Raw genomic sequence first — 14,872 nt, forward strand, 5'->3', positions numbered from 1 at the left:
GCTGCCACAAGAGGTCCCTGCACGCTCGCTGGAGAGCCGGGCAGAGGAGCCCCAACTGATGGGACTCTTCATTCACACCTTATTTGGAGATATTGCCTTTTTCACCCAAATTTCGAGAAGTTTTCCAACAGTCCCCAAACGGCCTCATTTTCTGCAAGGAGGCAGCTCAGCCTGGTGATGGGTCGCTGCCGGTGCCTGCTCCCAGCAGGGCAGGGGACTCCTTCCAGCAAGGACGTGCCTAGGTCCAACCCGTAACGCGGTGGAGACCACAGCTAATCCCATAGCAGGGACTTTACAGCAGCAGCCGGGTGTAAATCGAGGGTGCAGCAGGTTTTTCAATAGCTGGACAGTGGCGTTTTTCTCCCTCTTACAGGTTGGAGTTTCTTTGCAGCACATCTGGGAGAGACAATTCATTTTCCACAATAAAGAGCTGGCAGATAATCCCCCATATAAATTCTGCCAGATAAACTGTGTCCTCCCCCAGATGCTCTCCACTGCTTCTGGACGGGGGTGTGGGTGTGCTTTCGCAGCTCTGCCATCCCTTACATGAGAAGGAGCCTGCTCTGCTCCCAAACATCTCCCGGGGCTCGCCATAGCCAACAGATGTGGGAGCTTCTGACACGGCACAGTCCTTCTGGCAAAAGTAATGCTCCTGTTTTTGGAAAGCCTCGCTCCCTTAATCTGCCTCCCTCCAGCCAGGGAGGCATAAAGCCCATCTGCTCTTCTAATGCCAGAGCTGGCTCACGCCTAAAATAATTTGAGGAGTCCAAGATTTCAAAACAAATCAAGCAGCTTGGCTTCCAAACTTTAATTAGTTAACCTCTTCATCCCTACCTGAAGTGTGTCACCGCTCTATCTACTAGGCCATAGGAAGTCAGATATAGGAAAGCTCTACTCTATACATCCACGTTTTCATTCAGAAAGTCTGTAACTCCACACTTATGAAAGGATCTATTGTGCAATATGCACGCCATGTATGGCAAAGCATGCCCAGGCATTGCAGAGGTAGCTGTGAAGAGGGCTGAAATCAATGCAAACTTGAGCGTCTGCTCCTTCCAGCCAGAAACACCTTCCTTATGTGGAAGCTGGATATTCTCCAGGTGGAACTGGGGATATACTCGGCTTGGCCACAGGAGAAAGGCACATCAGTCTCTGCGAGCGCGGTGAGCAGAAGATTTTCTGCTAGCACTGACAGCGTGGAGAGTTTTTATTACCTTTTTGCCCCAGCCCTTAGCTCCGTTTCCCCCTACACACACAGCTCCAGGATTTAATGCAAGAAACGCCAAAGTGTGCATCACTTAACCACTGACCTCAGGACTTGACCTTGTCCGGCAGAGGAAATCATCTGGCTTTGCACCGCAGCCCGTCCGTTCACCCTGCTCAAGCCTGCGAGCTCGGCCTCTCGAGGGGAAGACTCTTCCTTTCCCTCTCGCAGTGTTTTGACCAGCCCTGCAGGTGTTCTGCTGTCTAGGTTGGTCATCCTTCCTGACATCATTCCTTGAATAATACAATGTCTCCAGAGAGCTTCACAGTGCCGGGATGCTCTGGTACCGGCTGCTGGCCACTGCCTGGCCGGGCATAGCACGCTGCCTTCTGCAGCCTGGCGTGCAGGAATCCCCCCTTCGCCCGAGCCAGAGCCACCCAGGCAAAGCCTGCTTTGCCCACATGATAAACAACCCCGTGGCAGGTTGCTCTGGATACTCTTGCTTTTGGTTTTCTTCCTTTTTCCCAGGACTGGAAGTCTTTTTTTCTCAGGATTTGGCACAAGGGACCTGTAGGAGAAACCTGTGACAACAGTACAGCATCCCTAAGGATGCTGCGGGCTCAGCTGTCTCTCAAGGGCTTGGGCCAGACCGCCTGCCATGCTTTGGTTGTGCAAAGGATGTGCTCTCTCCTTCTCACTCTGGTCGTACAGGTATGCCGTGGGATAAAGAAAAATTCCATTGACAGACCCATTGACTGGCAAAACCCCTTCAAGCACAGCAGCACGGGCCGTTTTTTATATTTTTCCTCTGCTTTCAGTAGCTGACATGCCCCAAATTTGTCTACTTTCTGAATTGTTTATCTGCTGCTGTTAGTAAGGTTTCAGGCTCCTTCTTTCCTTGTGAAATATGGGGCCAAGTGTCCACCCAGCCTGTATCCCATCTCTCACCATCGCCAAACATGAATGCTTAAGAAGAAAATGTGAAACAGCACATATAATTATTCTTACCATGTAAGCAAATTCATTCCCATTAAATATTTCTTTTTCCATTTCTTCTTCCCTTGTGGGATAAACATTTTTTTCCCTGTTTAGTTCACCATTCTCAAGCTGAAGTAATTTTTGATGGATGTCTCTGTGCTTTCTGGTTACACCATGATGTATTTATGACCGCATGCTTTTTTTGCAATTCAGACAGATTCAGAATGAGTTCTGCAAGGTGGAAGCACGTCTAAGCCCCTACACCCACTCCGTGCAGCATCACACGTTGCTGAGCCCACTCAATTCCTCCTGCATTAAAAATAAAGGCACAGGAGCTTCCTAACTGCCTCTCCTGCTGCTGCCAGCTCCGCAGGTTAGGTTCCCTCCTGAATTCTCTCATTATTGATATCACAAACCAAGCTGTTCTGAAAGCGGTGTCCCATTAATCATTTTAGCTCTGCTGCAGTTTTCACCTCACTTCCTCTTCCTGCGCCTGAACAGTCTTCAATAACATTCGACTCTGTGGGTAATGCTCGGTTAAAATCGGCAAGTCTGCTAGGGCAGGGAAGGACCCTGACCTGAGCAAGCTGATGGCAAGCGAAGGTGGGACCAGGATAGATCCACACAGCCACCGCTGCACTACGGCATGAAAAAACGTGCTACACCAGCTGATGGTAGTAAGGACTTGAAGGGAAGAGAGCTACCCCCATTAAATCTTTGCCTCTAAACTTGAATTTTCCAGAGTGCTGACCATACTGGAGAGACACAGCAAAAGCAAAAATACCTAATAAAATATGAGGGCAGCTCAGCAGCTCGTGTGAGTCAGCACCAATGTGGGCGGCAGGTCTGGTCAGAGATTTCTGATGCCTACCTGGGCTCTGTTTGCGTTTGAGGGCACCGCTTCCTTTTGCTCTCTTCCTTCCTATGTTTAATCCTGCTGTGTGTTACAAGCAAAGGTCTTAACCACTCTGAGGAGTTACCTAACAAAGGGCCAAAAGATGCTTACAGAGCATCTTCCCGAAAATCTGCCTCCAATATCATCCCATCACCTGAATCCCTCGAGGGCATACTGTGTGTTCCTAGGTGCTGGCTCCCAGAGACACAGTAACGCAGCATCCCTGCAGCTAACCCAAACCTTCCCCCTTACAGCCAATGCCCTTTTCAACTTTCTATCCTTTGCCATCATCTTTGCCCCCATCAGAGATGGGCATTTTGTTTTGCCTTTATCCCTTTGCAGTTTACAAAAGCCCTTCCCTGGGTGCATCCAGCAGCATCCATCGGCATCCAGCAGCCAAATTAGCTGCTCAGCCCCGCAGTGCGAACTCCACTGCACAGGTCCAAGCTCCACCTGGCTCGTCCCGAAGCCTCCCACAGCTGCACACCTTTGTACCTGCCACTTTGCTGGTGCGCTGCAACTTTCATCCTTGAGCAAACAACGTTTTTCAGCGATCTCTGCTGAGTCAAAGAATGCCTCCGCGAAGGCTGCTGCTTCTCCACGTGGGAACGCGCTTCTGGGGAATAATTACAGAGAGTTTAAACAGGGACGTTTGGCAGCCAAATTGCTTCACATTCAGGCTCCTGGCCAGGAAGGCAGAGCCTGAAAGCTGCTCGTTGGCACTGTGAGAAAACACCTCGCACCTGCACCCATCATGGGCGTGCATTGCCCGTGGGCTAAGATCACTCCTTACACGGCAGCGCCCTGGCACCCGGCACTGAAAGGTGTGCTCACGGCTTGGCGGGTCTGACGAAGCAAGCTGCTTCGCAAATAAGCCAGCTTGCAATTACCGAGCATCCCTCTGTGTGCCCTCTTCTCCAGGCCATGCCCACTGAAGGATTTTTATCCTCCCACCCCACGTAGGATTTGGGAACGTGCTGCATGGCAGAAAGCCGGTCCCTGCGAAGCTCCGGTTCTGCAAGGGAGATGATGGAAGCACAGTGCTAGTAACTTTTCCTTCCCTAAATTTTGAGGCATTTTTTAAGGTTGTGAAACATATCGACTGTGAAATAGAGATAAGAACTGGAGTAGACACAAACAGCGTAGGCGTTACTCCCGGTTTTTTTGCAACTCCCACTCTGTGCAAAAATAGTACAGCAAGGAGCACTCTGGTCTGTGCCATCCTTCAGGGACCAAACGACGATGGGACCACGTGCCTGGACATCGGTGGACTGAACCAGAAGCAGAGCTGGGACGTAAGGCACGTGCAGAGGTGCTGAACGCTTCACGTTCCTTAAAATCAATGGAGAGAGCTCTTACAAAAAGATCAAATTAAATAATTTTCAATGTTACAGAAATATATAAAAAGTAGTGTTATCATTCCAAAGTGCTGCAAAACCACGTTGCACCGAGTTAGAGCGCTTTCCATCAAGAAAAGGGGCAATGGGAAGCCGCAGCAGGGTGTCACTGCATCCACTCAAGTTTCTGTTCACATTGCACACAATGCACCCGGTCTTTAGACCACACCTGTGCCATAATTCCTACGTGCCCTCAATTCTTTTGCAATTCTAAACCTGAGCAAAATACACTTAATTAGGCACAGACCAGTTGCAGAAATCAGATAAGACTTGCTGGCAAGCGGCTGCTTCCAGGAGATGTCTCCTGACCGACGGGGATGTTGTGCAACTCGGGGAGAGCATCACCCAGCCGTGGGCTGGCGGCAGGGAGAACACTTGCGATAAGGAGCGAAGGTGTCATCTCGGCGGAGGAGAAACTCGCAGATGGCGGCGGTGGTGGCTTTCTGACTTGGGGGACGGGTGCCAGAGCCCCCCATGGCGGGACCGGGTGAGTACCCACCGATGCTTCTCCTAAGGGACCCAGGAGCAGGGCAGCGGCGTGGAGGGGATTTGCAGGAGCAAGTCACCACCCTGCACCGAAACCTGCCTCGAACGACCCTCTTCTGCTCCATTTCTTGCTTTTTTTCCCCTCCAAAAAAAAGATTTCTAATCAGCCTCTCAGCTGATTGCTAAGGTGGGGACAGTGCTAAGGACCAAGGTTTTTGGCTCCTTTCTAGCCCAGGAGGCATTTTGGGCAGGATTTACTGCTTTCATGGCAATTAGTGCAAATAACGACTTCACACAAATGTTGGAGAGGTTTGGGAGAGGCTGAAGCGGTTCTTCAGACCCCGATTTGGAGGAGCCGCGGGCTACGGTAGCAGTGCCTCGCCATAAATAATTGTATGGATTTACAACACGACTGTCGTTAATCGCTTTTGCTTGCTCACCCTGCGCTGCAGTTGAGTTTAATGGGACAAGGGGCTGAACGCAAAAAAGTGGGTTAAGCTGGAGGAAAAAAGGGCTTTGGATTTTGAGACAAAGTTAAAAAAGTGGGGAAATGTGTATTTTCTGCCAGTTGTGGCTTTTTTCCTGTGGTACCGGGAGTTTGGGACCCCTTGAGCACGTGGTGCTGACCCACTCCCAGCTGGGGCGGTGGTGGTCCTACATTTTGGGGTGCGGTTTTGCAGCGATGGTACAAGGGCGCGCGGGGAGGACTGTCTGCTGAAGGGCGAAAGACAGCACCTACAGGCAAACAGCATCCATGGCGGCCAACCCCTCCCTCTGCTTGCCCACAGCCACCGGCATGGATGGCAACGACACCGTAACTGCCGAGGTCTGCAAGGAGGCTGACGTTGGGGATGGAGAGTGAGTACCCAGCGGGGGGGAGGCCGAGGCCTGGCCTGCAGGCGGCAGGGGTGGCATCGCCATGGCAACAACCGCCATGTTGGCAGCCGCCATGTTGTTTGTTGAGGGAGCGGGGTTCATCCCCCGTCTTTGTTGTTGAGGCAGCGTGTTGGCTGCAAGGCACCAAGCCTCAGCTCCCCGGAGCATTCACCTCTCCCGCAGGCTGCGGGACGTGATGGTGGCCGGCTACCCAGTGCTGCTGGTGAGGAACAAGAAGGAGTTCAGCGCCCTGGGCAGCAAGTGCCCCCACTATGGTGCCCCGCTCAGCAAAGGTAACCCTGGTGCTGGGCAGGGGGAGCAGCCATGTCAGGGAGGTCAGCCTTCACCGCTCGGTTGTGGGGGGCTTTTCTATTGCAGGAGTCTTGAAAGGGGAGAGGCTGCGCTGCCCCTGGCACGGTGCCTGCTTTAACATCAAAACTGGGGACATCGAGGAGTACCCTTCTCTGGACTGCCTTCCCTGCTTTAAGGTGCCTTCTTGTCTCTTCCTCCTCCAAGCTTGGGCCGTGTCCTCCATACCACTCGCATTCATTCACTCCCACAAGCTCCATGTTCCCGACACCAACTGAAGGGATCCTGCCCTGGCCACAGCTCCATGGTCCAGGTCACACAGAGCTACACATGGGACAATTTCTTGGGATCATGTAACTCCCTGTCCTAAAGCTCCTTTCAATCAAAGGTGATGCCGTACATCCTCGTACACATCACAGAGCCAGCACAGCTCTTTTGGAAAGAAAAAAGGATTTACACCTCTTCCTGAGTGTCCTTGGGATAAGGAGAAAAGCTCATGAGCTCCTCAGCATCATTTGACATCCAAGATCCCTACAAGTCACTCCCGATGTATCAGACAGATGGCCCACTGAACCAGGAAAGCTCCTACCACAACCTCATGAATGCAGCACTTAAATGCACCCTCCTTTCACCCCTGCAGGTAACAGTGGAAGACGGAAAAGTGTTTGTTACAGCAAAAAAGAAGGTACTGACCTTACCTGCTGTCACTAAGCACAGGCAACACCTTGGGCTAGGCACGATTTCAGCATTTCTCAGTTTCTTCTAGGATCTTGAAAGCAGCCTGAGGATGAAGGACAGAAGCAAGCGATGCCTTCTCAACCGGGACACGATGCTGCTTCTAGGGGGAGGTCAGTGAAGTGGTCTGTGCCCTCCCCACAGATGCTGTGAGCTGCCACTCTCTCCTCCAGGGAGGACTTGCCTTCTTCCTCCTACTCCATAGTGACATGTAGGAGGGCTGAGACGAGCATCTCTTGTAGGTGTGGCTGCCCTGGTGTGTGCAGAGACACTTCGCCAAGAGGGCTTTACTGGCAGGATCATCATGGCCACCAAAGAGAAACATGTTCCATACGACAAGGCCAAACTGAGCAAGGTTCGTACGTGAGAAGGGCAGGACCGTGCCTGGGTACCCCGTGTGAATTAGGGACATGGCCCACACTCAGGACCAGGCTGAGCAATCGAGTGAGCCATTCCGGCAAGGCAGCAGGAGTGCTGAGGCACCCACAGGGAAAAGGGGTATAATTTCCAGCTAACATCTCACTTCTTCCTCCCAGAAAGTCTTTGATCAGTGTCCACCATAAGCTAATGGTTTTATCCCCTTTCACTGAGTTCTTCCCACTAGAGTTTGAGTTGATGGGTTTTTCTGAGGGGGGACAAGAAGATGATGGGGATGGGGCAGTGTGGGGAGCTGTGATTTACTAATGCAAAATTTACCTCTTACGCAAACTTACTTGCCAGTCAACACTGCAAGAGTATTGCTGGCTGCAAGAATTGCTTTATTTCATATTTCTGCTTTGTTTCCAGGAAATGAACTTGAAAGCTGAGGACATCTGCTTGAGGAAACCTGAATTCCTCGATGCTCATGGCATAGAGCTGTGGACAGAGAAAGAGGTACAAGAGCTGCTGAGCTCAGTCCTCAATGGGTGGTCCTGTCCCTGCCATGGGGAGGGGATGTCCACACCTGCAGGCACAGTGCTATATTTATAGAAATTAGGGCTCTGCCTAAGTACATGCATTATTTTCTGGGACAGCATTCCAAGGCCAGTGCTAGGGATGGTGTGCACACCTTGGGGGTAACACTGATCTGTGCTACCCATGGACAGATGTGCCCGTCACATACAAAGAGGGTGGCCCTTGAAACTGGCCTTCTGCACATCCCTCAGATTTGGTGCTGTCGCACTTAGTGCTCCTAAAGCCTAGGACCTGTAGGAAGTGAAAGAGAGGAGTCCAGCATTCCTCATCGCATCTAGGTGTCCAGAAATAGGGCATGCAGTTACAGGCAAGCAGAATGGGTTGATGTGGCAAGACACCGGTGGACCAGAGGTACCTGTCTGATCTTTGCCTCCTTTCTCCTGCAGGCAGTGTCGGTGGATTTCCAGAAACGGAAGGTCCACTTCATGGACGGGTCGTCTCAGAAGTACAATCAGCTGCTCATTGCAACAGGCAGCCAGTGAGTGCACAAAGCATTTTAGACAGGACAAGAGGGCTCTTCTAGAGGCGTGTGAGAGGGAGGTGGTAGGAGATGAGATAAAAGGACAGGATGGGATGACACAGCCAAGAGATTGCATGGGTTTGTGCTCCCCGCCTCATTCTTTCTGTTTCATTTCTAATCATGAGACATATCTGGATTCTCTTTCTTTCAGCTCCAGCTCCCTCAGAGTCCCAGGTGCAGACCTGCACAACGTGTGCGTTCTCCAAACCCCAGAAGACTCTAGCAAGATCTTAGAGCTGGCAACTGGGAAGAATCTGGTGATCGTAGGAGCCTCATTCATAGGTACCAGGCTGGAGTGGATATCAAGTCATCAGTGATAGCCTCGAAACCCACTTCTGCTGCATGTGCAGATTAACTAGAGGCCCTCGGGGAAGGGATGTTCATTCACTAGCTGGCTGGGTTCCTCCCCGGAGCCTTATAGCTGGTGGGGGTATGCATTACACAGCATGCACTCACTCCTTCCTCAGATAGCCAAAAACTTTGAGAGCTATAAACAGTTCCTGGACATGGACAGAGGGAAATGTGCCTTATGAAAAGGTCACCGTCCTTCAGAGGAGCTGGACTCCCCAGAAGCATTGGGAAAATGAAGGGTAAGGCACAGAAAGGGAGCTATTTTGTACACAACCAGGAGCTGTTCTTTGCATTTCCTAGTATCTGGGTCCGAAGTGCGAGGTGCATGAGAATGAAGAACAGGGGGGCTAACTACCTCAGCCCAGAAATGCATAGAAGAGCAGTTAGGCACTGGCACTACATCAGATTTGTTCTCCTCACCTGGAAGGGGAAAAGGTTTCCAAGGAGGAGGGTGCAGGTTCATGCTTGCAGCAGGCTTACCTTGAGCATGCCTTTCCCTTGCAGGAATGGAAATAGCTGCCTTCCTCTCAGACAAGGCTGGTGCCATCTCAGTGGTGGAAAAAAAGGAGTTCCCTTTCCAGAATGCGCTGGGTCCTCAGGTTGGAGGTGTCACCATGAAGGTTAGGAAAAACTGGTGCTAATTTCTAGGATGGAAAACACATGCTATCCAAGCAGCCCCATGATCTGCAACAGCCCAGGAAATCCAGCCCCTGCGCTGAGTCCTAACCCTGCGTGCCCAGCCACCTTGCTCACGTACAGCTCTCTGAAGGAGCTGTGCACACATGGCTCGTCCCAACCTCCCTCACACACACGTCACGCTCCCCAGCTCAGCTTCATCCCCAAGCCCTCCTTCATCCTAGACCCACCTCACGCACCACTCCTGACCAGGACAGCAGAGCAAAGCCAGGCTTCCAGGCACCCTGCAGCAGCCAGGGACACAAATGAAACCTCTCTGCAGCGTGGAGCAGCAGCTAAGCTGCCTGCCTGGGTTTTGGCTGGGTACGGCTGTTTTACAGCAGTACAGCCTGGAATTTCCTAGTGAATACTCAAACCACCTTCCTCTTCCTTTTCAGATGCTGCAAAACAGAGGGGTGAAGTTTTACATGAAAACAGAACTCCATGAGCTGAAAGGAAAGGATGGAAAGGTCGGTCATGGCATTGTGGTCCCTGAACTGCTAATTTTAGGGGAAAAAAACCCCAAACTGAGGTATAATCCAGTACCTACATCTAGGCTTTCCTCTCCCACGTCTAGACCCTCACATTTCTTTTCATTAAGCACAACTCTGGGCTCAAAGGGCATGAGTATCTGTTCGTGTCTCAGGGACAAGAGTGTGATTTTCTCTTACATTCCTGGCAACACACATTAGCTGGACAAGGTGATCTGAACCTGGGGAAGAAAAAAGAACAGCAAAGAATGAGGCAGCAGGGAGGCTGCAGGAATTAGGACAGAGTTTTTAACCCTTTGTTAATGATTCTTGCTTCCTTCCTAGGTCACAGAGGCTGTTCTTGCCAGTGGAGAGAAACTACCTGCAGATGTGGTAGTGGTGGGAATAGGTAAGAGGTCCCAGTTGGGAGACAGAGACGGCTTTGGGAATGGGGAGAAGAGCCAGCAAGCCCAGAGCATCCCAGTGCATTCCCAGGACACCATTTCCTACAGTCTCTTTCCCACTGTTATCATCCAGCCCTACCTCTTAGCCCCAAACACCTGGAGAAAGTCAGCAGCCCATGAGCAATGGCAGAAGGAAAGGAGCTACTTACACTCTCAGTATGACTTTGGCACGCTTGCTGAGCTCCGCAGGTCACTGCTGTGTTATCACAGCATGCCTTGTTCTGGGCCCTGGTTTTATTGCCCTGGATTAGCTCAGCACCAGCCGAAGCACCGGTCACTGCTGCAAGCTGCTCTGCTCCAAGCAGGCTGAACAGGCACCACGGGCACGTACTTGCTGTAGGGCTGAGGCCAAATTTCCTCCCTGCCTTTGCGGAGCTTTGCTGCATTTGTCCTTGCTCCTCTCTCTGCAGGGGTGTTCCCCAACTCAGCATTTCTGAAGGACACCTCCATCGCCAGAGATGACAGCGGTGCCATCCTGGTGGATCTGGTAAGTGCCAGCTGAGTATCCCTGGTTCACATCCAGTCCCAATCCCTCTCATCATTGCACTAATTGCTTTTTGTCCCATTAGCGCATGCAAACCAACATCCCAAATGTCTTCGCTGCGGGCGATGTGGTCTCCTTTCCCGTAGCGCTGCTCAACGGGGACCGGTCCAGCATCCATCACCAACAGGTGGCTGAAGCCCACGGTGAGACAGCACAGCCACCTCGCTTTCCAGCCCCCTCGGAGATGGGCATCGAGGGAATGGGGCAGAAGGGATGGCAGGATAACAAGAGGCAGGGGGCACTTCTTTGAGGACCTATAAGAAACAAAAATATTTCCTCTGCTGGTTCATCACAGGTCACATTGCTGCCTTAAATATGTTGAAGAAAGAGAAGGAGTTGCACACCGTCCCCTTCTTCTGGACCACGATGCTTGGGAAAAGCATCCGCTACGCAGGTAGGAGGGGGCAGAGAGATGGGAACAGCCAAACCACTTCCCAGCCCATCTGCTCATCCACCAGCTGGGTCTGGGGCTTGTAAACACACAGCAGTTGGAGAGTTTACCTGAAGCAGCTCAAGTTTTGGACTGGCTGCCATGGTGGGTTTGTGAACTCTGTTTCTGAGGTCCAGGCCTGCAGGTTACCCAGAGCTCTTGTTCTTTGCTGATCTCCAGTGGCTTAGAGCTCACAAAGGAGGAAAAACTTCCCTCTCCAAGCCAAGGAGAGGCTCGGGGTCATGACGCAGTCTTGCACCTCTGGGTCAGTTCTGCTTGTCCGGGGCCTTCATGCCTGCTCCCCAGCCCTGTCCCAGCCCCAGCCCGGACTCCTGCCCCAGGCAGTCGCTGTCCCCTCTGCCCCTACCTGCGATGGCACTGAGGTGGGATGGGTGGCAGCTGCTGTACCAGGGCTCCCCAAGCAGGCTGCGATGCTCTTTCTTGCAGGCTGCGGGAAGGGATACACGGAGACTGTTGTGAAGGGCAGCCTGGAGCAACAGAAATTCCTGATCTTTTACATCAGGTGAGCAAACCCGAGGCCAGTCTGTGCCCTGACATGGCAGCACCCCGGGAACAGGGCACAGTCCTCTCCTTTACGGCCTGCAGAGCTCCCACAGAGGCTCCATATCACCTCCCACGGCTGCGCACTGCAGGCAGCTGCTGGCCGTTGAACCAGCAGTGAGATGGTTTCAGAGCAAACCAAAGCAGGGCAGGGAAGGAGAAGAGGATGAGCTTCGATGAAGACACCAGCTGGGCAGGGAGCCTGGGACACATCTCCTCTCCCTCTGCCCCACTGCTCCCAGGCTTGGTGCCCAGCTCCCAGCAGCGCCAGGCCATCTGCCACAAGTCCCCGTGCACCCTGCAGTACCAGCCACCCTGCCCTGAGCCCTCCAAAATACAGCTGGCCTCCAGCCAGGGTGCCACAGGGATGCTGCCATGCTGAGTTATGTACACTGAAGAGATCCACATTCTTCCGCTTTCCCTTTCAGGGACGGCTTCGTGACTGCAGCTGCCAGCCTGAACTGTGATCCCATGGTGTCTCTGATTGCAGAAGTTTTATGCTCAGGGAAACAAATCTCTAAAGAAGAAGCAGAGTAAGTGACACCCTGACCGAGCTGGTGGGCGGCTCTGCGCTGCGTTCCCCATGCTCCCAGAGAGCCCACTGAGAGACACGAGACGTGAGTTACTGCAAATCCCCAACGTACCTCTCATTTGCAGGGCCTGCGACATCTGCAATATACCCCTGCTTACAGAAACCTAAGCTCGGTACATGCCCTGCCGTGAGGGGCACAGAGTCAACCAAGTGTTAATAGCTCCACATCCTCCCATCCTGGCACAAGAGAAATAAAGTCATGAGCCAAGCTGAGCCCAGCGCCTGCATTTTCTGTTTGCAGACAGCCCTTGGCCGCTCGTTTGCACGCTGGGGCAAAGCAAAGCAGCGCTTCCCCCTCTCTTCTAAACAGGGACCTGCTGGGCTGGGTAAGAGGAGGATGCCCACATCCTGGGGCTCAGCTGAGGGTCTGAGCAGGCAGAAGCAGCCACATGTTTACAGATCCACCAACCCCTCCTGCTCCTCTCGCTGGCTGTTGGCAGGGAGATTTCATTCAGCACACCGGTCACGCTGACCTTCTGCTTTGCAAAAGCACATTTTCCCAGCAAGGGGAGCTGTGACCGAGGCAAGCTGCTCTCCCAGCTGGGAACTAGATAGTCTGTGCACAGGAACTCGCATGAAATACCCTACCCCTAAGGACAGAGGGCTGCCATCCGACCTCTGAGCGAGCAGCACCTGCTGGCATTGCTACAGCCGCCTTCAATATTGCATTAGCTGCCACAGCAAGCGCTTCCCACCCCCGACAGCAGCCAGCCTCCGGCAGAGAAATCCCAGCCCCGGTCGGCGTCCCCTCTCCTGCCGTGTCCCTGCGTGCTGCATGCTTCGAGGAGGCGGCCGGATGCTGTAGGAAACACAGCCTCGATGCTAGAGGAAAGAGTTACTAGATTTTTTGCAAGGCAACAGCGAGCAAAGCTGTGCTTTCTACAGGAAACACTGCACTTACTCACCGGTCACATGGGGCTTTGCAGGAGGAAGGATAAGCCCTGAGAGCCGGGCGAGTTCCCACAGGGACACTTACTTTGTCAGCCTAAAACCCCCCTGCTTTTACATTAAATGCAGGTTGGGCCAGAGCCCGAGCCTGTTCGCTCAGCAGGTGAGATACTGCAATGCTGGTTTTGTGTTAAACACACAAACTTACACTCTAGCACCTTCTCACGTATGAAAAGTTGACCTTAAAGGTGGCGTTTTATATTTCCTGACCTCAGGGACTTGGTGCTGCTGCTCGGGGCAACTCTCTGCCCTGAAATAGCCACATCTTACCGGGGAAAGAGCAGGTTTTCGGCAGAGCAGGTCAGTCCTTCACGACGACAGGAGGAAGCAGCAAATCTAAGCATTACCCATACGCCGAGGCACACAAGGGTGGAGACGCCGGTGGCCAGAGCATGCAGCTCCCCTCCATATCAAGCATTGACAGCACCGCGCTGTGATGCATGGAAGGGGGAGCACAGCCCGGTAGCTGCTCCTCCTTTCCCTCGGGTGTCCTGCACACACCCCCCCGCAACTTTTTGCCCCCCTCGGTGCACTCCAGGACTTCGTGAGCACTGAGCAGGTACCAGCTATTTTGTATGGACTTGCAGCAGGGCAGCTGTGGTAGAAGAATCCAGCTCTGCCTCAGGCTGGGGGTGTTCATCCGCGGTCCTTTCTGCTCAGAGAGCGATCCGAGGGGGGTCAGCAGCCCCACTCTCTCTGGGCGACGACAACCCCAAAGAAAGTCGGCTTCTTATAGCCGTCAGCAAGCAGACACCAAGCAGAATGGCTTTTTATAAGGAGGGACCCCATGACAACAGACTTGCTCCACTTCTACCACTTAATGGACAGCAGGCCACTTTCTGCACATCGCTGGGTGCCAAAATTTGGTAGCAGCCCTGCCTTGGGCGGCTGGAGCCTGGACAGGCAGATTTAGTTGAGACTGTGCAGACTTATTTCAGCACAGGGCCATTCCTCCCTGCCCGCCCTCGGAGCTGGGACGAGCCGTGCCCTTCCTGGCAGGCCCTGAGCAGCAGCGACTGGACACTCCTCTGCTTCCTAGCCACCAAGGCTGCCTGGGAGCCAGTGATCCTGGCAGCCCTGTGGGAGAGGCACCTCCAAGGGTGCAGAGGCTCCCAGGAGCCCTGGCTGGGTCCACACACAGACATTTCATCCAGCATCAAGCCATAGGAGAGCCATACAGCTCCCCTCTCACCTAGTGCAAGGCAGGGGGGTCTCCATCCCTGGAGAGCAGCTTCCACGTCCCCTTCTGGGCAGTCTTCTGCTTCTGTCCACCAGCAAGGCAGAGCCTGGACCACGGAAGAGCCCAGCAAGGTTCACCTGGGCCCCTCTCAGCTCTGCCAGCTCCAAATACCTGGAATCCTGGCGCTGCCCCAGGGCCGGCCGCAGACAGGGCTGCCCAGCCTTGTAGGACAGCGGTTCCGGGAACAGAGTCTGGGGCCATGAGTGACTCGGCCCTGAGTCACCCGCTCCCGGCGGCCTGGCC

The 14,872-nt window shown here is 53.2% G+C and overlaps 1 protein-coding gene across 1 annotated transcript; it reads left to right on the forward strand.

The window, feature by feature from the left end:
- Positions 1–5,753: 5,753 nt before the first annotated feature.
- On the forward strand, positions 5,754–12,549 carry LOC104082099 (apoptosis-inducing factor 3-like). The gene is made up of 18 exons (XM_009585079.1): positions 5,754–5,818; positions 6,020–6,129; positions 6,215–6,324; positions 6,786–6,830; positions 6,912–6,993; positions 7,123–7,235; positions 7,667–7,753; positions 8,221–8,312; positions 8,506–8,636; positions 9,210–9,325; positions 9,779–9,850; positions 10,196–10,259; positions 10,725–10,801; positions 10,884–11,001; positions 11,154–11,252; positions 11,736–11,811; positions 12,278–12,382; positions 12,507–12,549. The coding sequence occupies exons 1-18, from the start codon at positions 5,757–5,759 to the stop codon at positions 12,547–12,549; spliced, it is 1,602 nt and encodes a 533-aa protein (XP_009583374.1). The 5' UTR covers positions 5,754–5,756.
- Positions 12,550–14,872: the final 2,323 nt, after the last annotated feature.

Source organism: Fulmarus glacialis, unplaced genomic scaffold (genome assembly GCF_000690835.1).
Source record: "Fulmarus glacialis isolate BGI_N327 unplaced genomic scaffold, ASM69083v1 scaffold17809, whole genome shotgun sequence".
Lineage (NCBI taxonomy): Eukaryota > Metazoa > Chordata > Aves > Procellariiformes > Procellariidae > Fulmarus > Fulmarus glacialis.

Coding starts and splice junctions, on each gene's coding strand:
- LOC104082099 (XM_009585079.1), top strand. CDS start 5,757: ATGGATGGCAACGACACCGTAACTGCCGAGGTCTGCAAGGAGGCTGAC. Junction 11,253..11,735: donor GAAAAGCATCCGCTACGCAG/GTAGGAGGGGGC, acceptor TCTTTCTTGCAG/GCTGCGGGAAGGGATACACG. Junction 12,383..12,506: donor ATCTCTAAAGAAGAAGCAGA/GTAAGTGACACC, acceptor TCTCATTTGCAG/GGCCTGCGACATCTGCAATA.